Source organism: Rhinoderma darwinii, chromosome 8 (assembly GCF_050947455.1).
Source record: "Rhinoderma darwinii isolate aRhiDar2 chromosome 8, aRhiDar2.hap1, whole genome shotgun sequence".
Classification (NCBI taxonomy): domain Eukaryota; kingdom Metazoa; phylum Chordata; class Amphibia; order Anura; family Rhinodermatidae; genus Rhinoderma; species Rhinoderma darwinii.
In genome coordinates, this window is record NC_134694.1 from 43,639,476 (window position 1) to 43,662,774 (window position 23,299).

The following is a 23,299-nucleotide window of genomic DNA, read 5'->3' on the forward strand; positions in this document are numbered from 1 at the left end:
ACTCCAGGAGAAGCCAATGACGTCACTGTCCATAAATGGACACAGACGACAGGAGCTGTGGACGGGGATTCCTCTTCAGGAGTTTCCCCTGATGTCACTGTCCATATATGGACAGAGACATCAAGGAGCGCTCCAGGAGCGGAATCCCCAGCCACACGGGTATTCCACTCCTTCAGGGAGCTACAGTGGCGCTATCTACAGTAAGGGGGGGGGGTTGCTATCTACAAGGGGGCTGTGTGGCACTACCTACAAGGGGGCTGTGGGCTGTGTGGCACTACCAACAAGGGGGCTGTGGGCTGTGTGGCACTCCCTACCATGGGGCTGTGTGGCACTCCCTACCAGGGGGCTGTGTGGCACTCCCTACCAGGGGGCTGTGTGGCACTCCCTACCAGGGGGCTGTGTGGCACTACCTACAGAGTGCTGTGTTGTTCTTTTATTCACTATGTCACAAGAGCCTCAACGCTCCAGGCTGGAAATGGCGGCTTTAGTGTTTGGCAGCACTGATAGCACCGAAGCTAATAATTTGGTTTTACAGGACAAATTCCGTGAGCTGGAAAAATTATCAGCACAGGAAGCAAGGGTCTGGTGGGATTCCACGACCCTTTGGAACTATATATCTAAAAAAAAATGGTCCGATAGGATTACGCATCAGGAAAATTGCAACATTTAACTATTCTGATGAATTTATTAGAGATTGGAATGTAAATCTTATAGATTGCTCACTTAACCTCATGGGACTTATTATTAAACATGAGGAAATGAAATTGTCTGAATTACAGACAGCCATCACCAAACTGAAAGAATAATTTAACAATTTCTCAAGCTCACCTGAATATTGTACCTTGGAAATGAGAACTTCTAAGTATAGGGAACAATTGGAGAAATTTATTGCAGAAATTAAAAAATCTAAGTTCCAACGGGATCTCTCAGATTATGCAAACAATGAGGTGTACAACTGGTACAACTAGACCAATACCTAAAAATCAGAGAAAGTTCAGAAAACATGATGCAAATCCCATTAGAGTCAGTTTCAGCTCCACTGAACAGGATTCTACTGATGGAGGTAACAGTGGGTCTGAAACGGATACTAGAAGATTACAACAACTTCCTAGACAATTAACAGGCAATAACCGTAATTTGTCAGAAAACGGGGGAAGAGAGGGGGTAGGAAATATAAAGCAAGCAGATATGGAACCTCACCGCCTGCACAATCACAAGAATTGATATCGAATATGGATGTTATCAATCTGTCATCCACCCCCCCTTACACCAGCTCAACTAGATGTTCTCTCCTTATGTCTAAATTATGTTCCAAATCGGAAATTTGATGTTTTTTGTACACTATTGGACATCAACAAATTTATCCGCAACTTAACAGCTAAGAGACATTTTCTGGCATCATCCAATGCAGCCCAAATTGAAATGAACTTTACAACATACCCTGAATTCAATACTGCAATTGAACATCAAAAGGACCCAGGACTGTTTACTTTTATGGAACAAATTGCTCTGTCGTGTCTTGAGGAACTAGACACATTGTCTAATATTGCTGAAAATTTTGCTACCTCGAATCCAAGATTTTACCCCATACAGTCAACGGCTGGTTCAGTGGATAAATTTCAATTTGCCATAGAAAGGGATCTGCAGAAGCTTTATGATGCGAGCAAATATAACAGGAATAATCCGAACATGACAGTCATTCAAAACGCTGCAGTAAAATCACTAAGAGATAACCCGGAGATCACAATAAAAATGGCTGATAAAGGAGGAAGCATAAAAGTTATGGACACACATATTTATAAAACACAGATTCCGGGGCTCCTGTCAGATAAAGATACATACAGGAGATTGGATAGCAATCCTACAAAAGCTTTCCAAATTAATTGTAAAAAAAAGTGTTGGATGAAGGTTTCCAGGGGGGAATGATCACTAAAAGCAATAAGATTATCTTTGGGTTGAGTTTTCCATCATGCCCTTCCTAAAACACATAAAGGCACCAACCCTCCACCAATGCGCCCAATTGTTTCCGGCATTGGATACCTTACCGAGAGGCTGTCGGAGTGGCTAGATTCACTCCTCCAGCCTCTTGTGTGCAGGGTTCCAGGCCATCTACGGGATACAATAGATGTCCAATGCATGTTTGTCACGGACACAGGGTATGTGGACCCACGAGGCCGCTCCGCCGTAGCGGGGAGGCAGCTGACCAGGTCACAGTTTATGCGGAAGTCAATGGCAGACAGAAATGCTTGGGTACCTGAAATAGTCCGGACGGTGGCTGTGGCTTCAGCGCGGATGGAGGCAGATGCGGCAGGTGGCGCCAGACGTGGCGGGCAGTATCCGACGAAGCGGAAGACACTTGACGTGGCAGATGACACTTGGCATGGCAGAAGACACTTGACGTGGCTGATGGCACTTGACGTGGCAGATGGCACTTGACGTGGCAGATGACGCTCCAACTCTGGTAGGCACAGGAACTAGAACAATACGGAATACAGGAACGGTAACAGGGCACGAGTAACAGCTGGAACAGGAGACACTAAGGGACCATTGCGAGACAGACTGGGAAAGACTAACAACGCTCAGGCAAGGATTAGAAGGCCAGGGGCCTTCTTATAGACCAGGAAATCGTGGCAGTTGCCTCTGGAGTCCATACCTTGGCGTTCACACCCTTCTTGGTAAGGGTAGAGATGGGAGCCGTCAGAGAAGAAAAGTTCGGAATAAACTGCCGGTAGAAATTGGCGAAACCCAGGAACCGCTGTATGGCCCTTAGGCCTTGGGGACGTGGCCATTCCAGGACAGACTTTAATTTCTCAGGGTCCATCTTAAGGCCTTGATCCGAGATGACATAGCCAAGGAAGGGCAAAGACCTCTTTTCAAAGGTGCATTTCTCTAACTTGGCATACAAGCGATTCTCTCTTAGTCGCAGAAGAACTTGACGAACATGCCTCCGATGGGTCATCAGATCTGGGGAGAAAATTAGAATATCATCGAGATAAACTGCAACACACATATAGAGGAGATCTCGGAAGATATCATTAACGAACTCCTGAAATACTGCGGGAGCGTTACACAGTCCGAAGGGCATCACTAGGTATTCATAGTGACCATCGCGGGTGTTAAATGCCGTCTTCCATTCGTCACCACGGCGAATCCGGATTAGATTATAGGCCCCCCGCAGATCTAGCTTGGAAAAAATGTTGGCTCCTCGTATGCGATCAAACAGCTCGGAAATGAGTGGCAAGGGGTATTTGTTCTTGACCGCGATCTGATTAAGACCACGGTAGTCAATGCAGGGTCGGAGAGATCCATCTCTCTTTTTAACGAAGAAGAAGCCTGCCCCGGCCGGGGAGGAAGATTTTCGAATAAAACCCCTCTCCAAGTTCTCCTTGATATAGGCTGACATCGATAAAGTCTCTGGCAAGGAGAGAGGATATACTCGTCCACGGGGAAGAGAAGCATTAGGAACCAGTTCAATGGGACAGTCATAATTCCGATGTGGAGGCAACGTCTCAGCCTCTCGTTTGCAAAAGACATCCGCAAAACTGGCATACTGAGAAGGTAGATCGGAGAGTGACTGAGGCAGAGGGGGCACAACAGGACGGACTTGAGACAGGCAATGGTTATGGCATCTGGAACCCCATTGAAGAACCTCTCCAGAATTCCAGTCGAGTGTCGGGGCGTGTAGACGGAGCCATGGCAGACCCAGCAGGATAGGATTGATAGCCTTAGGTAGTACCAGGAAGGAGATCTGTTCCGAGTGAAGAGCTCCGACCCGTAGTGTCAACGGCTCAGTGATGAGCATGATCGGATCAGGCAACGGTAGACCATTCACAGAGGCAACTGCCAGGGGTCTCTCCAGACGGACTGTGGGTAGTTGAAACCGATCCACTAGATCCTGGTGGATAAAATTAGCAGCCGCTCCAGAGTCAAGATAGGCGGAGGAAGGATGAGATGTCTGTCCGGTGACGATGGCCACAGGTATCGATAATTTGGAAGGTTTTAACGTTTGGAGACGTTCCACCTAGAGTTGCCTCTCCAACCAACCCTAGGTACTGGAGTTTCTCGGTTTCTGTGGGCATTGGCGCACAAAATGACCCTTGAGGCCACAATACATACAAAGTCAAGAGGAGCGTCTGCGCTGCTTCTCCTGTTCAGATAACCGGACTCTGTCTACCTGCATGGGTTCTTCAGGTAGCGCACTAGGAGTGGACAATAGTGGTATCTGGGCAGAGGGTGCTGGTCTGTGGGCCCGGCTCTCCTGACGAACCTCTTGAGAGCGCTCCCGGATTCTCATATCAACCCGGGTGGCTAACAGGATGAGGGCATTCAAGGTAGAAGGAAGGTCGCGGGCTGCCAGTTCGTCCTTGATGTGAGAGGACAGTACCTGCCAGAAGGTCGCCACCAGTGCCTCATTGTTCCATGCCAGCTCGGCTGCTAGGGTACGGAAGGAGATGGCATACTCCCCTACTGTGGAGCCCTCTTGCTTGATGGTCAACAGAGTAGCTGTGGCAGAGGAAGTTCGACCCGGCTCCTCGAACACGGCACGAAAGGACTGCAGGAACAAGGCTAGGTCCGCGGATACAGGTCCTTGTTGCTCCAAGATTGGCCTTGCCAGCACGGAGGGAGATAATAAATGCCACTTTGGCCTCCTCGGAGGGGAAGAGATGAGGCCGTAGCCTAAAATGCACCGTGCATTGATTGAGAAATCCTCTACATGCTCTGGGATCACCGTCGTAGCGAGGAGGAAGGGGCAGAGGAACTGAGGATCCGGAACAAACAGGGGGAGCAACAGGCAGTGGCACGGCAACAGCTTCAGGAGGAAGAACCGGAGGTGGAACAGCGAGTAGATCCAGGCGGACCAGGATAGAATTCACCGCCTCAAGGAGTTGATCCTGACGTGTGCGTAGGTCATGCATCTCTGTCTGAATCTTGTGTACTGGGGTCTTGCACTGGCCAGCGGGTTCCATGGCCTGAGCGTACTGTCACGGACACAAGGTATGTGGACCCACTAGGCCGCTCCGCCGTAGCGGGGAGGCAGCTGACCAGGTCACAGTCTATGCGGAAGTCAATGGCAGACAGTAATGCTTGGGTACCTGAAATAGTCCGGACGGTGGCTGTGGCTTCAGCGCGGATGGAGGCAGATGCGGCAGGTGGCGCCAGATGTGGCGGGCAGTATCCGATGAAGTGGAAGACACTTGACGTGGCAGATGACACTTGGCGTAGCAGATAGCACTTGACGTGGCAGATGCCACTTGACGTGGCAGATGGCACTTGACGTGGCAGATGACACTTGACGTGGCAGATAGCACTTGACGTGGCAGATGACACTTGACGTGGCAGATGGCACTTGACGTGGCAGATGGCACTTGATGTGGCAGATGACACTCCAACTGTAATGGCAGGGGGTAGGGAGACGGACAAGTGAGCCCTAATCTACCCGCCACTCTGTCCCTGCCTACTTGCAACGACCCGCCCTAGGCAACGGGGTACAACTGGGCGGCGGTCCCTGCGCTCAGTAAGTGCATGACAAACACGACAAACATACAAAGGAACACAAGCAAGGAAAAGGGGCCGTTGCCCACGGCAACACCGTGAGCAACTAGAGTGGTGAACGAGCCGAGTCAAGCCAGGAGTGTGCGAGGTACAAAACGAAAAGCAGAAGAGTAGTCGGTAAGCCAGGGTCTGTATGGAGCAGGATCAAAAATAGCAGGAGCTGTAGCTGGGCCAGGAAACCACAAGGAAAGAATCACAAGCACCGAGGGACAGGAAGTGCAGGCTTAAATAGACCGAGGGCGGGAGCTAGCTGAGTCTGGCCAGGTTACGATAGGCTCTCCCACTCCTAAGCCTGCCAGCCTGAATGGTGGAAGCAGAAGTCAGTCTCAGGGATGTATTCTCAGGTGCTGACTGATTAGTTCTGGGAGTTAACCCCGAAGCTGTGCCTGGCAGATCCTTTACAGTACCCCCCCTTTTATGATGGGCCACCGGACCCTTTCTAAGTGGACCTGGCTTACTGGGGAAACGAAGGTGGAACCTCCTGACCAATACCCCAGCGTGAACATCCTGGGCGGGTACCCAAGTCCTCTCCTCGGGCCCGTATCCTCTCCAATGGACCAGGTACTGGAGGGAGCCTTGGACCATCTTGCTGTCCACAATCCTGGCCACCTCGAATTCCACCCCCTCAGGGGTGAGGATGGGAACAGGAGGTCTCCTCGAGGGAGCCAAGGACGGGGAGCAGCGTTTGAGGAGGGAGGCATGAAACATGTCGTGTATCCGAAAAGACGGGGGTAACTCCAGCCGGAAGGAGACAGGATTGAGGACCTCAATGACCTTATATGGCCCAATAAACCGGGGAGCAAACTTCTTGGACGGAACCTTGAGACGCAAGTTCCTAGACGACAACCACACCAGATCCCCGACCATAAACGGGGTTATCAGAACGTTTTTTATCAGCCTGAGTTTTTTGTACGCTCTGGGACACCTCTAGGTTTTTCTGAACCTGGGCCCAGACTGTGCACAGTTCCCGATGAACGACCTCTACCTGGGGATTGTTGGAACTACCAGGTGAAACGGAGGAGAACCGTGGATTAAACCCAAAATTACAAAAAAAGGAGAGACCCCTGACGAGTTACTGACCCGGTTATTAAGGGAAAATTCGGCGAGGGGAATGAAAGAGACCCAATCAAATTGACAGTCAGAGACAAAACACCTTAAGTATTGTTCTAGAGATTGATTAGTCCTCTCCGTTTGGCCATTGGTTTCAGGATGGTAGGCCGAGGAGAAGGACAGATCAATCCCCAACTTCATACAGAAGGCTCTCCAAAACAATGAAACAAATTGTACCCCTCTGTCCGAAACAATATTGACAGGGACCCCATGGAGACGCAGGATGTGTTTGACAAACAAGGTAGCCAACGTTTTGGCTTTTTGGTAGTTTCTTGAGGGGCACAAAGTGGCACATCTTACTGAAGCGGTCCACCACCACCCACACCACCGACTTGCCTTGGGATGGAGGCAAATCGGTGATAAAATCCATGGAGATATGTGTCCAAGGTCTCTGGGGAATGGGCAACGAACGCAGTAAGCCCGCTGGTCGGGACCTGGGAGTCTTGGACCTAGCACAAACCTCACAAGCGGTGACGTAGGCCTTAACGTCTTTAGGCAACCCAGGCCACCAATAATTTCTGGAAATGAGGTGTTTGGTACCCAGGATGCCTGGATGGCCAGATAGTGCGGAGTCATGATTTTCCCTAAGTACCCTTAGCCGGAATTGCAGGGGAACAAACAGCTTGTTCTCAGGAAGGTTCCCGGGAGCTGCACCTTGATCAGCCGCAATGTCAGAGACTAAATCAGAATCGATCGAGGAAATGATTATACCTGGAGGCAAAATACAAGCAGGATCTTCCTCCGAAGGAGGGCTGGCCATGAAGCTATGCGACAGTGCATCAGCCTTAATATTTTTAGACCCAGCCCTATAGGTAACCAAAAAATTGAATCTGGTAAAAAATAACGCCCATCGAGTTTGTCTCGGGTTTAGCCTCCGGGCAGATTCTAGGAAAACCAGATTCTTGTGGTCGGTAAGGACCGTTACCTGGTGCCTAGCCCCCTCCAGGAAGTGGCGCCACTCTTCAAATGCCCATTTAATGGCTAAGAGTTCGCGGTTGCCAATATCATAGTTACTTTCAGTTGGCGAAAACTTCCTGGAGAAGTAGGCACAGGGGCGGAGATGGGTGAGGGACCTGGTACCCTGGGACAAGACAGCCCCCACTCCCACCTCAGATGCGTCAACTTCCACGATAAATGGCTCCATTTGGTTGGGCTGAACCAGCACCGGGGCCGAGACAAAGCACTTCTTAAGGACCTCAAAAGCCTGGACAGCCTCAGGAGGCCAGTGGAGGAGATCAGCACCTTTGCGAGTGAGGTCCGTAAGGGGCTTAGCGATGACCGAGAAGTTAGCAATAAATCTCCTGTAATAATTAGCGAACCCCAAAAAACACTGTAACGCCTTCAGGGAGGCAGGTTGGACCCATTCCGCCACAGCCTGAACCTTGGCGGGGTCCATGCGGAATTCATGAGGAGTGAGGATTTGACCCAAAAATGGAATCTCCTGTACCCCAAACACACATTTTTCGGTTTTGGCAAACAGTTCGTTTTCCCGAAGGACCTGGAGCACCTTCCTGACATGCTCAATGTGGGAGGACCAGTCCTTGGAAAACACCAGTATGTCATCAAGGTACACTACCAGAAAAATAGCCAGGTAATTTCTCAAAATCTCATTTATGAAATTCTGGAAGACCGCAGGGGCATTACACAACCCAAAGGGCATGACGAGGTATTCGAAATGGCCTTCGGGCGTGTTAAACGCAGTCTTCCACTCATCCCCCTCTTTGATGCGAATAAGGTTATACGCCCCCCGTAGATCCAATTTAGAAAACCATTGGGCCCCCTGAACCTGATTAAAGAGATCAGGAATCAAAGGAAGGAGATACTGGTTCCTTACTGTGACCTTATTCAGGCTACGGTAGTCAATGCATGGCCTAAGACCACCATCCTTCTTCCCCACGAAGAAGAAGACAGCACCTACCGGAGAAGAAGAGGGACGAATGTAACCCTTGGCCAAGGATTCCTGGATATACACTCTCATAGCTTTACGTTCGGGACAAGAAAGATTAAATATCCTACCCTTAGGAAGCTTAGCTCCTGGTACCAATTCGATAGTGCAATCGTATTCTCTATGAGGAGGTAACACTTCGGAGGCCTCCCTAGAGAAAACATCAGCGAAGTCCTGAACAAACTCGGGTAGGGTATTCGCCTCCTTAGGGGGAGAAATAGAATTAACAGAAAAACATGACGTACAACATTCATTACCCCATTTGGTTAGCTCCCCAGTATTCCAGTCAAACGTGGGATTATGCAACTGCAACCAGGGAAGACCTAGAACCAAATCATACGATAATCCCTGCATCAACAGTACAGAGCACTGCTCCAAATGCATGGAGCCAACAAGGAGTTCAAAAACAGGGGTATGCTGTGTAAAATAACCATTAGCAAGAGGAGTGGAGTCGATACCCACTACCGGGACAGGTTTAGGCAAATCAATCAGAGGCATAGCAAGGGACATAGCAAATTCCACAGACATGATATTAGTAGAGGACCCTGAATCCACGAAGGCACTGCCGGTAGCAGACCTACCACCAAAAGAGACCTGAAAGGGAAGCAAGATCTTAGTACGTTTCATATTTACGGGAAATACCTGTGCACCCAAGTGACCTCCCCGATGATCACTTAGACGCGGAAGTTCTCTGGCTGCAATCTTACGCTTAGGACAGTTGTTCACTTGATGCTTGTCGTCCCCACAGTAGAAGCAGAGACCATTCTTCCTGCGGAATTCTCTACGTTGTTGGGGGGACACGGAGGCCCCGAGTTGCATAGGTATCTCTGAATCTTTCGGGGAGGAACGAAGCAACGGAGCTTCGGGAGGCATCATGGGGGAGTCGGAGGAGAAAACACATAAACGTTCACGTTGTCGTTCCCTGAGACGTCGGTCAAGTCGTACCGCTAAAGCCATAACCTGGTCTAGGGAGTCAGAAGAGGGATAGCTAACTAGCAGGTCTTTCAGGGCATTCGACAGACCCAACCTAAACTGGCACCTTAAGGCAGGGTCATTCCACCGAGAAGCTATGCACCACTTCCGAAAGTCAGAGCAATACTCCTCAACAGGTCTCTTACCCTGACTTAAGGTCACCAGCTGACTCTCGGCAAAGGCAGTCCTGTCAGTCTCGTCATAAATAAGTCCGAGAACAGAAAAGAAACAATCAACGGAGGAAAGTTCAGGGGCGTCAGGAGCCAAGGAGAAGGCCCACTCTTGGGGCCCTTCCTGGAGCCGGGACATAATTATACCCACCCGCTGGCTCTCAGAACCTGAGGAATGAGGCTTTAAACGAAAGTAAAGCCTACAACTCTCCCGAAAGGAGAAAAAAGCCCTCCGGTCCCCTGAGAACCGGTCGGGCAACTTGAGGTGGGGTTCAAGAGGTGCGGTGAGGGGAACTACCAGGGTAGTATCAGGCTGGTTGACCCTCTGAGCCAGGGCCTGGACCTGTAGGGAGAGACCCTGCATTTGCTGAGCCAGGGTCTCACGGGGGTCCATAGTGGTGTCAGGGACCAGGGGTAAACTAGGTATGGGCTTGTGATTATGTAATGGCAGGGGGTAGGGAGACGAACAAGTGAGCCCTAATCTACCCGCCACTCTGTCCCTGCCTACTTGCAACGACCCGCCCTAGGCGACGGGGTACAACTGGGCGGCGGTCCCTGCGCTCAGTAAGTGCACGACAAACACGACAAACATACAAAGGAACACAAGCAAGGAAAAGGGGCCTTTGCCCACGGCAACTCCGTGAGCAACCAGAGTGGTGAACGAGCCGAGTCAAGCCAGGAGTGTGCGAGGTATAAAACGAAAAGCAGAAGAGTAGTCGGTAAGCCAGGGTCTGTATGGAGCAGGATCAAAAATAGCAGGAGCTGTAGCTGGGCCAGGAAACCACAAGGAAAGAATCACAAGCACCGAGGGACAGGAAGTGCAGGCTTAAATAGACCGAGGGCGGGAGCTAGCTGAGTCTGGCCAGGTTACGATAGGCTCTCCCACTCCTAAGCCTGCCAGCCTGAATGGTGGAAGCAGGAGTCAGTCTCAGGGATGTATTCTCAGGTGCTGACTGATTAGTTCTGGGAGTTAACCCCGAAGCTGTGCCTGGCAGATTCCTTTACACCAACGCTGGTAGGCACAGGAACTAGAACAATACGGAATACAGGGACGGTAACAGGGCACGGGTAACAGCTGGAACGGGAGACACTAAGGGACCATTGCGAGACAGACTGGGAAAGACTAACAATGCTCAGGCAAGGATTAGAATGCCAGGGGCCTTCTTATAGACCAGGAAATCATGGCAGTTGATAGTGATGACGATTTCCTAATTGCGCGCGCTGGCCCTTTAAGGCCGGGCGCGAGCGTGCGTGCGCACCCTACGGGACCCAGCCGAACGGAGCGGAAGTGAGCGCTGGCATCTCCTAGGAGGGAGACGGAGACCAGCGCTCACAGATCCATGGCTGCGGGCGTTGGGAGGTGAGTAAACCCGACGGCCCGCGTCCATGGACGCTACAATGTTTAATGTCAAAATTTGGGATCATAAGCATATCTGGCTAAGCTGTCATGTGATATCATTGTATACTAGTATCCCACATGCAATAGTGACCAAAGCCCTAGATCATCATCTTTCTAAGTACAGTACATATACATTGGAGTTACAATCCTTTTGTGTGGAACTGCTTGTGTTCCTTATGACACATAATTATTTGACGGGCAATATTTTTTGCAATTAAAGGGTGTGTCAATGGGGCAAAATTTTCCCCCTCTTTGGCAAACCTGGTTATGGTCTGGTGGGAGGAGTATACTATCTTCTCAACAGAAAACCCCTACACCAACTACTTACACTGGTATGGCAGATACATTGATGACCTCCTAATGGTATGGGAGGGGGCGATGTGTCTGCCATACCAGAGTTCATTAATTATCTCAATGACAACAGTTGTAACCTTAGATTTATATTTTAGGTTGAGACCAACAGTATTTGTTTTTTTGGACTTAGAGCTGTAAGCCATGCCTGGTGAGACTGTTCAGTCCAAAACATACCGCAAACCAATCTCAGGAAACACTATCGTCCACGCAAATAGTAGTCACCCCAGACATACCATCTCTTCCATACCCGTGGGTGAGATGATTAGAGCTAGGAGAAATTGCAACCAAACACAAAGTTTTATCACGGAACAGGCTCAAATCTGTAAGAGGTTACCTAACCGGGAATATCGAAAGTGGACTTTAGATAGAGCAAAATCAATAGTAAGATCCAAATCTGGAGACCAATTACTCTTTAAAAATAAGAACAAAAAATCTTATAAAGATTGTGGCCCAGAGAAACAAAAATTTTCTACGATTTGGGGGGGAGTAACGAATTTTCCAATCAAAACGTATATTAAGTGCAATAGTGAATATGTCACATATGTTATCGAGTGTACAGAATCCAAACTAATGTATGTTGGTTGTACAACAAAAAAATTAAAAACCAGAACCCTGGAGCATTTGGGATATGTCAGGAATCCCAACATTCCAGGCATTTCCAACGCAGCCAGACATTTTATTACGTGCCATAACAGGTCAGTCAATTCATTTAAAACATATGCTATTGAGAAAATAAAGGGTTCTATACGGGGTGGCAATATGAAACAGACTCTACTGGATAGGGAGGCCTTTTGGATCTATAGTCTTAAGACTAGGGATCCAATGGGTCTCAATTTGAAAATGGAACTAATGTTCCACTATTAATCAATGGTGGTTCCCCGGCTTATTTAAATTAACCTTGTGGACACAGCCAATTTTTTCAAATCTGACATGTGTCACTTTATGTGGTAATAACTTGGGAATGCTTTTACCTATCCAAGCGATTCTGAGATTGTTTTCTCGTGACATTTTGTACTATATGTTAGTGGAAAAATTTGATCAATAAATTCAGTATTTGTTTGTGAAAATCACCAAACTTTAGAGAAAATGTGCAAAAATTTGCATTTTTCTAAATTTAAATGTAATGCCGGGGTAGGGAGACAGACAGGTGAGCCCTAATCTACCCGCCACTCAGTCCCTGCCTACTTGCAATGGCCCGTCCTAGGTGACGGCGTACCACTGGGCGACGGTCCCTACGCTCACTATGTGCACGACAGACAAACAGACAAGGGTACACAGAAGCTTGGGGAATGGGGCAGTGCCCACGGCAACACCGTGAGCAACAAGAGTAGTGAACGAGCCGAGTCAAACGAGGAGTGTACAAGGTACCAAACGCAGAACAGGAGAGTAGTGAACGAGCCGAGTCAAACCAGGAGTGTACGAGGTACCAAACGCAGAGCAGGAGAGTAGTCAGTAAGCCAGGGTCTATATGGAGCAGAGGACAAAAGTACAAGCAGCAGCAGCAGAGCCAGGAAACAGACAGAATCACAGGCAAAGGAGGAGCAGGAAGTGAAGGTATAAATAGACAGAGGGTGAGAGCTAGCTCCGTCTGGCCAGGCTGTGATAGGCTCTCCCACTCCTCAGCCTCCCAGCCTGATTGGTAGAAGGAGGGGTCACTCGATCAGACTTAGGAGCAGGTGCAGACTGACTAACCACGGGCGTCGACACAGAAGCGGTGTCTGGCAGATCCTTTACATTAAATGTATCTGCTTGTTTGGCGCTTTTTTTCCTGCGTCTTTTGTATTCGCTTCAACAGTTTAAAAAAAACGCCAAAAAATAAAGGTCAAACAACGCTGTCAGTTCCTGAAGGAATTTTTTGCCTTATAAAAAACGCTGTGTGAACATACCCTACGAGTTTAGTGCTTGATTTTAACCGTTTTGTGTCTTTCTCAAAACAATTTTCGGTAGGGGTGCCTGAGGAAATGTTTCCAGTGTGTGGGGGTACTACAGGGGGCAATATACTGTGTGGAGCTATAATATATTATATTAAATATTATTATTATTATACTGTATGGGGGGCACTAAAGGGGCATTATACTGTGTGGGGGCACTATATAGGGCATTATACTGTGGGGGACATTATACTTTTTGTATGGGGTGTTTTCTTTATGATGTGAGTGGAGCGCCGAAAGATAATTTCGCACAGGGCACCATATATACTAAGGCCGGCCCTAGTTGCATGTTTGGGGGGATTTGTGTGTGTGCTCGCCGCTGATTATTCAAAACAGCTGATAAGTGGCTATGAAGGATTAGTGGCGCCCGTGTATACTCCGGGACACAGCTCTGCTACACGCGTACACACAGCACTGCTACACGCGCACACACAGCTCTGCTACACACAGACACACACACAGTTACATCAGGTGTGTGGGAGGTCGTGAGGGGGGGTCACCAAGGGGGGGGGGGTTCATAATGGCGCCTGCTATCTCCCTGCAAACCAGCTTCTCTGCTGGGTCGCTCTGAACTGCGCTGGCGCAGTTCAGAGCCAGATGTCAGATGCAATGAACGGGAGCCGTTCATTGTGTCCTTTGCACTGTGCTGTCTTATTCCATTTGTGTATGTGCCGTTAAGAGATACATACACAGATGAAATAAAACATGGCAGTCACCAGTACAGTAAGAAAGTGTTAATAAAAAAAACATTGTGTGTGAAAAAATAAATAAAGTAAATATAATATTTTATTAAATAAAAACAAATAAATTAATTAAAAAAAGAAATCATGACACTGTCTCTTTAAGCAGAATAGAAACACGTTGGGTCATAATAGGCTAGGTAGTCAGGCAGATCAATGTGAGGCAGAGAATTTGTGTACCGGAAACTGTTTTCTTGCCGATAAATTAGTTCAGGAATCCGGGCTGCGTAAACCAGTGATCACTTATTGCTGTCACATACAAGAGGGTTGTTTTGCAATCTGCAACAGCCAATTCTGTCTGCTGAGATATTAAGCCTAAGGGTAAGGCAACACGGAGCGGCCCTGACACTCTCGCAATGCCGCCAACAGCCTGTTAGTGGCCGCATGTTAACGCAGGTAAACCGTCCCTTTATCTGCAAAATCCATGAATTAATACACCCTTTATGGCCGCACGATTTTGCAAATTACAACAACTTACCTCCTATTCATTCTCTATGGCAGCGCCGGAAAAAGCCGAACAATGCACTTGGCTATCTCCGGGGCTCCCATAGAGAATGAATGGAGCGACAGTGCGCATGTGCATGTGACCGGAATACCTCTTAACGAGGTATTTGTCCTACATGGTGCCGGCGTGGTTGTTGGCCGCATTGCGACCATGTCAGGGCCGCACCCTCAAATCTCCTGTGATAGGATTTACAGTGTAATAAATCACTGGACACTAATTTTGATCTTTAGGGATATAATGTATTACAGGTAACGATGTTACTGTGTTTGGTTAATGAATGATCTCTGCATATATTGATAGATAATGCAGATGTGATAGTATTTGCTACTAGTGCATTCTGCACTTACATTGACACTATCAACTCAGTAATGTGGTCAATAAACAAGATATATGTACAGAGTCTGCCTATTATTTATCTCATCTCTATATAGTTGTTCTATCCTGATATGGTAATATTTTATATTGTTTTTGATATTTTTATTCATTTATATTTGTATTTATATTTTTATATGTTGTTTTTTTATTTATATCATATTTTGTTATTATTTTATTATCCACTTCAGATTTGTTTAGGCACTTCTGTTTACGAGGATCATCACCCCGTTTGAGTGTTCGTTTTCAAGTTCACTTTGTACACAGGAATTAAACATTGTGCACTGCCATTAGAACCTGAAATCTGAGCAATTGTGTTTGTTCAACAATCCTAGATAGTTGCACTATGTACGTTGCAGGCTGATTAATGTTTTCTATATAGCACAAACGACGGTACAACTTCCAGTTTGTTGTGCTGGAAAGATCTCTGCCTGATAGGTATTTCCTAAAGCACACTTGGTAGTGCAGCTACCATTAGTGCCATTTATAAGGGTTAATATCTCGTTCCAGTTACCAAGTCTAAAGCCTTACGCGTTTCCTTACTAAGGGTATGTTCACACGAGGGCGTCCGTAACGTCTGAAATTACGGGGATGTTTCAGCCTGAAAACATCCCCGTAATTTCAGCCGTACCGGCATGTGCAGGCGTTTGAACGCCGCGTCAATTACGGACGTAATTGGCGCTGCTATTCATTGGAGTCAATGAATAACGGCTCCAATTACGGCCAAAGAAGTGACAGGTCACTTCTTTGACGCGGGCGTCTATTTACGCGCCGTCATTTGACAGCGGCGCGTAAATTACGCCTCGTGTGAACAGACAAACGTCTGCCTATTGCTTTCAATGGGCAGATGTTTGTCAACGCTATTGAGGCGCTATTTTCGGACGTAATTCGGGGCAAAAGCGCCCGATTTACGTCCGAAAATAGGCCGTGTGAACATACCCTAAAGGTAATTTCGGCCGTAATTCATCAGGGGCCTGCAGAATTAAACTGTCTAAGGGTATGTTCACACGAGGGCGTCCGTTACGGCTGAAATTACGGGGATGTTTCAGCCTGAAAACATCCCCGTAATTTCAGCCGTAACGGCATGTGCAGGCGCTTGAACGCCGCGTCCATTACGGACGTAATTGGTGCTGCTATTCATTGGAGTCAATGAATAACGGCTCCAATTACGGCCAAAGAAGTGACAGGTCACTTCTTTGACGCGGGCGTCTATTTATGCGCCGTCATTTGACAGCGGCACGTAAATATACGCCTCGTGTGAACAGACAAACGTCTGCCCATTGCTTTCAATGGGCAGATGTTTGTCAGCGCTATTGAGGCGCTATTTTCGGACGTAATTCGGGGCAAAAACACCCGAATTACGTCCGTAATTAGTGCGTGTGAACATACCCTAATAGTTAAAGCATACAATGTCTAAGAGGCATCTATTCATGCCTAACGTGGGTCCAGATTGCTAGCCACGGAACGAGATATTAACCCTTATAAGGGCACTAATGGTAGCTGCACTACCAAGTGTGCTTTAGGAAATACCTATCAGGCAGAGATCTTTCCAGCACAACAAACTGGAAGTTGTACCATCGTTTGTGCTATATAGAAAACATTAATCAGCCTGCAACGTACATAGTGCAACTATCTAGGATTGTTGAACAAACACAATTGCTCAGTTTTTAGGTTCTAATGGCAGTGCACAACTGTGAACTTGAAAACGTACACACAAACGGGGTGATGATCCTCGTAAACAGAAGTGCCTAAACAAATCTGATGTGGATAATAAAATAAAATAATAACAAAATATTATATAAATAAAAAAACAACATATAAAAATATAAATACAAATATAAATGAATAAAAATAACAAAAACAATATAAAATAATGCCATATCAGGATATAACAACTATATAGAGATGAGATAAATAATAGGCATACTCTGTACATATATCTAGTTTATTGACCACATTACTGAGTTGATAGTGTCAAAGTAAGTGCATAATGCACTAGTAGCAAATACTATCACATCTGCATTATCTATCAATATATGCAGAGATCATTCATTAACCAAACACAGTAACATCGTTACCTGTAATACATTATATCCCTAAAGATCAAAATCAGTGAGAAAATAAGTACACACTCTGGGGAAAACTAATAAAGACATTTAAATATAAGCAGTGAATTCTAACTGGACATTATTTTGATGCATATCGTTTAAAGTATATAATTTTTAATATTAAAAAAAAGTTCCTTTCAATCCATTAGTGAATTCAGTGCCAAACAGCCTTAAATGGAAAAAAAACACACCTTGAATATCTATGATCAGTGAAGTGAACACTATATTTATGCCAGACACAGTAAAAAAATAAAAAATAAAAATGCAATGAAACAATTCCAAAATTGCATTTTTTTAAATGATCCTGCCTATTAAAAAACGGAATAAAAAATGATGGTATGCACCCCAAAATGGTACCAATCAAAACTACAATTCCTCTCGCAAAAAGAAAGCCCTCATAGAGCTTATTTGATGGAAAAAATAAAAATGTTAAGAGTCTTTGAATGGAACGAACCCAAACTTTTTTTAATTAAAAAAAAAAAAGGGTTTTTATTGGACAAGAGTAGAAAAACATAAATTAAACTCTAAACAGTGCTTTGCAAAGTTTTAGGCAGTTGTGGAAAAATGCTGGAAAGTAAGAATGCTTTAAAAAATAGAAGTGTTAATAGTTTTTTTTTAATCAATTAACAAAATGCAAAGTTACATTACATAGTAAGGCCCCATGCACACGAACATATTTTTTTATGTCCGTAAATACTGGCGTAAATACTGGTCCATTGTCACACGTATTCCACCAGTATTTACGGACCCGTGCCCGTAAATATGGGCCTGTTGTCACCCATATTCCACCTGTATTTACGGACCCTTTTTCTCAGCAAAATTGCACTGCACTAATCGGCAGCCCCTTCTCTCTATCAGTGCTGGATCGAGAGAAGGGGCAGCCCTTTCGGGCAGAGTTTCCGCTACAGAACGCAGCGATTGTAAGTAAAAGAAGTTCATACGTACCCCAGCCGTTGTCTTAGTGACGCGTCCCTCTTTTGACCTCCAGTCCGACCTCCCTGGATGACGCGGCAGTCCATGTGACCGCTGCAGCCTGTGATTGGCTGTGGCAGTCCATGTGACCGCTGCAGCCTGTGATTGGGTCCTCTATAGTATTCTCTATACACAGCAACTGTATCTTTTGCTAAAACCTGAATCCGTCAGTCCCGTGGACCTGACGGGTTCAGTGTCAAGAGGTCCTGAGTGTCTCTGACATGCAGGATCGACCTTTAAGTTATGAACTTAGATGTGGTGTCAGAGACATGCAGGACCCGCTGTCACTGAAGCCGTCAGTCCCATGGACCAGATGGGAACAGGATTTAGCGAATGATACAGTTACTCTGTATAGAGAATACAGAGCAGCTGTATCTCAAAAAGTAAAACTAATTTTTAATAAAAACTGTTTATAAAGTTGAAAAAAAATCACACTGACTGACCTGTTTATTTTTTTTTAAATTCCTTTTCAAAGCTGTTTGTAGCCTTTAAGATATATTGTGAACTAAATACTGCTTTCTTCTTACAGCCCCCTGACACAGCAAACAATATCTAGGGAAAGAGTTTATTTTACAAGCCAATCTAAGCCTAATCTACATTTTAAATTATTTTAAATATATAAACTTGATTGTAAAATGAAAAATTTACAAAATATTTTATAACTTAGATCATGAGTATTATTCAACAAAAAGCAAAATATAGAAGAGGTTCAATACTAAATATTATATATGTAATATAAAACCTTCAGATTAATGTTTTTTTCATTACCTACTGTACATTTCTCTATATATTTGCTTTCATAGGAATACACAATAGATGTGTTCTTTAGACAGAGTTGGCTGGATGAGAGATTGAAATTTGATGGACCAATAAAAACTCTGCCTCTGAATAACCTGTTGGCAAGCAAGATTTGGACTCCAGACACTTTCTTTCACAATGGAAAGAAATCTGTGGCACACAACATGACCACGCCCAACAAGCTGCTGAGACTTACATACAATGGGACTCTACTTTACACCATGAGGTAATACGTTTTGTGTATACTATAGTGCTGCTCATATGCTTTGCATCATTATCTACTATTATTCATAAAGACTATTTAAAAAAAATAAGTATAACCAGGTGTGCCTTATTGTACCCAACTGAAGTTCACAAAATGCAGTTGGCAAAATCCTTTGAGCTTACTCGTAAATCTTAGCTGTATTGCAAAATATTTAATCAAGACATTCTGACATGTTTAATGTTGTGAGATTACATTATAGCATTTATAACTTCTGGTTGGATATTTTCCAGAGATAAGTTGATTAAAATCTTCTCTTTAGTACTGCTTTCTATCTATTTCTAGGATCACAAATATACGGTCTATATATTTATATATTATTTTTGCAGGACTGGCTCTAGGCATAAATCATAGTTACATAGTTACATAGTTACATAGTTAGTACGGCTGAAAAAAGACACATGTCCATCAAGTTCAACCAAGGGAAGGGAAAAGGGAAGGAAAAATTTCTACACATAGGAGCTAATATTTTTTTTGTTCTAGGAAATTATCTAACCCTTTTTTAAAGCCATCTACTGTCCCTGCTGTGACCAGCTCCTGCGGTAGGCTATTCCATAAATTCACAGTTCTCACTGTAAAGAAGCCTTGTCGCCTCTGCAGCTTGAACCTTTTTTTCTCCAGACGGAGGGAGTGCCCCCTTGTTTTTTGAGGGGGTTTTACAAGGAACAGGATTTCACCATATTTTTTGTATGTGCCATTAATATATTTATATAAGTTAATCATGTCCCCCCTTAGTCGTCTTTTTTCAAGGCTAAATAGGTTTAATTCTTTCAATCTTTCCTCATAACTTAAATTCTCCATGCCCCTTATTAGCTTCGTTGCTCTTCTTTGTATTTTTTCCAACTCCAGGGCATCCTTTCTATGAACTGGAGCCCAGAACTGAACTGCATATTCTAGATGAGGCCTCACTAATGCTTTGTAAAGTGGCATTATTACATCCCTGTCCCGCGAGTCCATGCCTCTTTTAATACACGACAATATCCTGCTGGCCTTTGAAGCAGCTGATTGACACTGCATGCTGTTATTGAGTTTATGATTTACAAGTACACCCAGATCCTTCTCAACAAGTGAATCCGCCAGTGTACCGCCCCCTAGGACATATGATGCATGCAGGTTGTTGGTACCAAGATGCATAACTTTACATTTATCTACATTAAACTTCATTTGCCAAGTGGACGCCCAAACACTTAGTTTGTTTAAATCTGCCTGTAATTCATGAACATCTTCCATAGTCTGAACTATATTACATAGCTTGGTGTCATCTGCAAAAATAGAAATAGTGCTATTAATCCCTTCCTCTATATCATTAATAAATAAGTTGAATAATAGTGGTCCCAGCACTGAACCCTGGGGTACACCACTTATAACCGGTGACCATTCAGAGAAGGAATCATTGACCACAACTCTCTGGATACGGTCCTTGAGCCAATTCTCAATCCAATTACAAACTATATTTTCTAAACCTATAGTCCTTAATTTACCCATTAGGCGTCTATGGGGGACAGTGTCAAATGCCTTTGCAAAGTCCAAAAACACTAAATCCACAGCGGCCCCTCTGTCTAGACTTCTGCTCACCTCTTCATAAAAACAGATTAGGTTAGTTTGACAACTTCTGTCCTTAGTAAAACCGTGCTGGCTGTCACTTATAATGCTATTTATTGTCACATAAGCCTGTATATAGTCCCTCAATAGCCCCTCAAACATTTTCCCCACGATGGATGTTAAGCTTACTGGTCTATAATTACCCGGGGAAGACCTAGAGCCCTTTTTGAAAATAGGCACCACATTTGCCCTGCGCCAGTCCCTTGGCACTATACCAGTCACTAGAGATTCTCTGAATATTATGAAAAGGGGGACAGAAATAACTGAACTAAGCTCTTTAAGAATTCTAGGGTGTAACCCATCTGGTCCCGGGGCCTTGTGCACATTTATTTTATTTAATTTAGCTTGGACCATCTCTACATTCATCCAATTCAGTATATCAACTGATATATTAACAGCACTGGCACCGGCTACATCAGCTGCTCTTTCTTCTGTTGTATATACAGAGCTAAAGAACCCATTTAGTAACTCTGCCTTCTCTTGATCCCCTGTGATCAACTCCCCATTACCATTATCTAGGGGTCCTACATGTTCAGACCTTGGCTTTTTTGCATTTATATGCTTGAAGAATTTTTTAGGATTTGTTTTACTATCCTTGGCCACCTGCCTTTCATTTTGTATTTTTGCTAATTTTATTACATTTTTACAGATTTTATTAAGCTCTTTATATTTTACAAAGGCTACAGCTGTACCCTCAGATTTGTATTTTTTAAATGCCCTTTTTTTGTCATGTATTGCCCCTTTCACAGAAGGTGTAAGCCATGTGGGGTTTAATTTGAGTCGTTTATACTTATTACCTGTAGGAATAAATTTTGCACTATAATAACTCAAAGTAGATTTGAAAATCTCCCATTTATCATTTGTTCCATTATTTGACATTAGTTCTTCCCAGTCTATATCCTGAATTGCAGCCCTCATCCTGGGGAAATTGGCTTTCTTAAAATTAAATGTTTTTGCCCTCCCAGCCTGCGTTTGTTTTTTACAGTATAGGTAAAATGTAACTATATTGTGATCACTGTTACCGAGGTTTTCACGAACATTGACATTCCCAACAAGATCTGCATTATTAGAAATGACCAGATCCAACAGAGCTTCACCTCTAGTCGGGTCTTCCACAAACTGGCCCATAAAATTTTCCTGCAACAGGTTGAGGAAATGTCTCCCCTTTGCAGTTGAAGCCGAACCATGACACCAATTAATATCCCGGAAATTAAAATCTCCCATTATCACTACAGTACCCGCCTGTGCAGCCCGCTCCATCTGTTTATATATCTGACCTTCCATCTCCTCAGTTATATTGGGGGGTCTATAGATTACACCAAAAGTAATTTTTTCAGTGTTTACCTCCCTTTCTAGTTCCACCCACAAGGTTTCAACCTCCTCACAGTCTTCACCCACTATTGTCTCTTTCACACTCGCCTTCATATCACTTCTCACATACAGACATACACCACCACCTTTCCTATTTGTCCTGTCTTTACGAAAAAGTGTAAAACCCTGTAGATTTACAGCCCAGTCATGTGAAGAGTCCAGCCATGTTTCAGCAACACCAACTATATCTATATTTTCTTCCAGTATCAAGGCCTCCAGCTCCCCCATTTTGCTTGCTAGACTTCTGGCATTTGTGAACATACACTTTAACTTGCCTGTCAGTTTTTCACTTTTATTATCAGAAATGTGATTTGACATTAATCGGTCCTTTTTATTTACACTGATGTTTTGTAACGAAAGGATCTCCTTATCTTGTTGTCTAGTCCTCTCCCCACATTTTGTTTCTCCCCCCACCAATATAGTCTGACCCCTCTCTAACCTGGCTACCCCTTTTTTTTCTACATTGACCTCCCTCCTCAGCCCTAGTTTAAATACTCCGCCACCCCAGCTAGAATTCTCTCCCCCAGCACAGCGGACCCCCTTCCATTTAGGTGCAAATCATCTGCAGAATACAGTTTGTACCCCAATGAAAAGTCAGCCCAGTGCTCTAGGAACCCAAATCCTTCTCCTCTACACCAAGACTTCAGCCATGCATTTAACTCCCTAAGCTCCCGCTGTCTTTCCTGTGATGCGCATGGCACAGGCAGTATTCCTGAGAATACAACCTTGGAGGTCCTTCCCTTCAGCTTGTAGCCTAGTTCTTTAAAATTATTCTTAAGGCTCCTCCACCTACCATTTATTCTGTCGTTGGTACCGACATGGACCACGACAGCTGGATCATCACCAGCCCCTCCCAGCAATTTGTCCACCCGTTCCACCACATGCCGAACCCTGGCACCAGGGAGACAGCAAACCATTCGGTTGAGGCGGTCTTGGCGACAAATTATTCTATCCGTCTTCCTGATTATAGAATCCCCTACAACTATCAATTGTCTTGGCTTACCTGCATTACCATCCCGCCGACTACTAGCTGGGCTGTTCTCCCGGCTGTTAGGGAGATCAGTATCCACTAGGGCTGCCTTTTCTGAGACTGACACCCTCGCATCATCACCCAACCTGGCAATTTTGCTTGGAA

At 45.3% G+C, this 23,299-nt stretch overlaps 1 protein-coding gene across 4 annotated transcripts in view; it reads left to right on the forward strand.

Moving 5' to 3' along the window:
- Positions 1–23,299, forward strand: part of GABRA3 (gamma-aminobutyric acid type A receptor subunit alpha3) — a 765,781-nt gene that overhangs the window by 498,746 nt on the left and 243,736 nt on the right. For all 4 annotated transcript variants that reach the window (XM_075835629.1, XM_075835628.1, XM_075835630.1 and 1 more), the window contains one exon: positions 18,935–19,155. In XM_075835629.1, the coding sequence (XP_075691744.1) occupies positions 18,935–19,155 (221 nt within the window). The remainder of the gene's footprint in view (positions 1–18,934; positions 19,156–23,299) is intronic.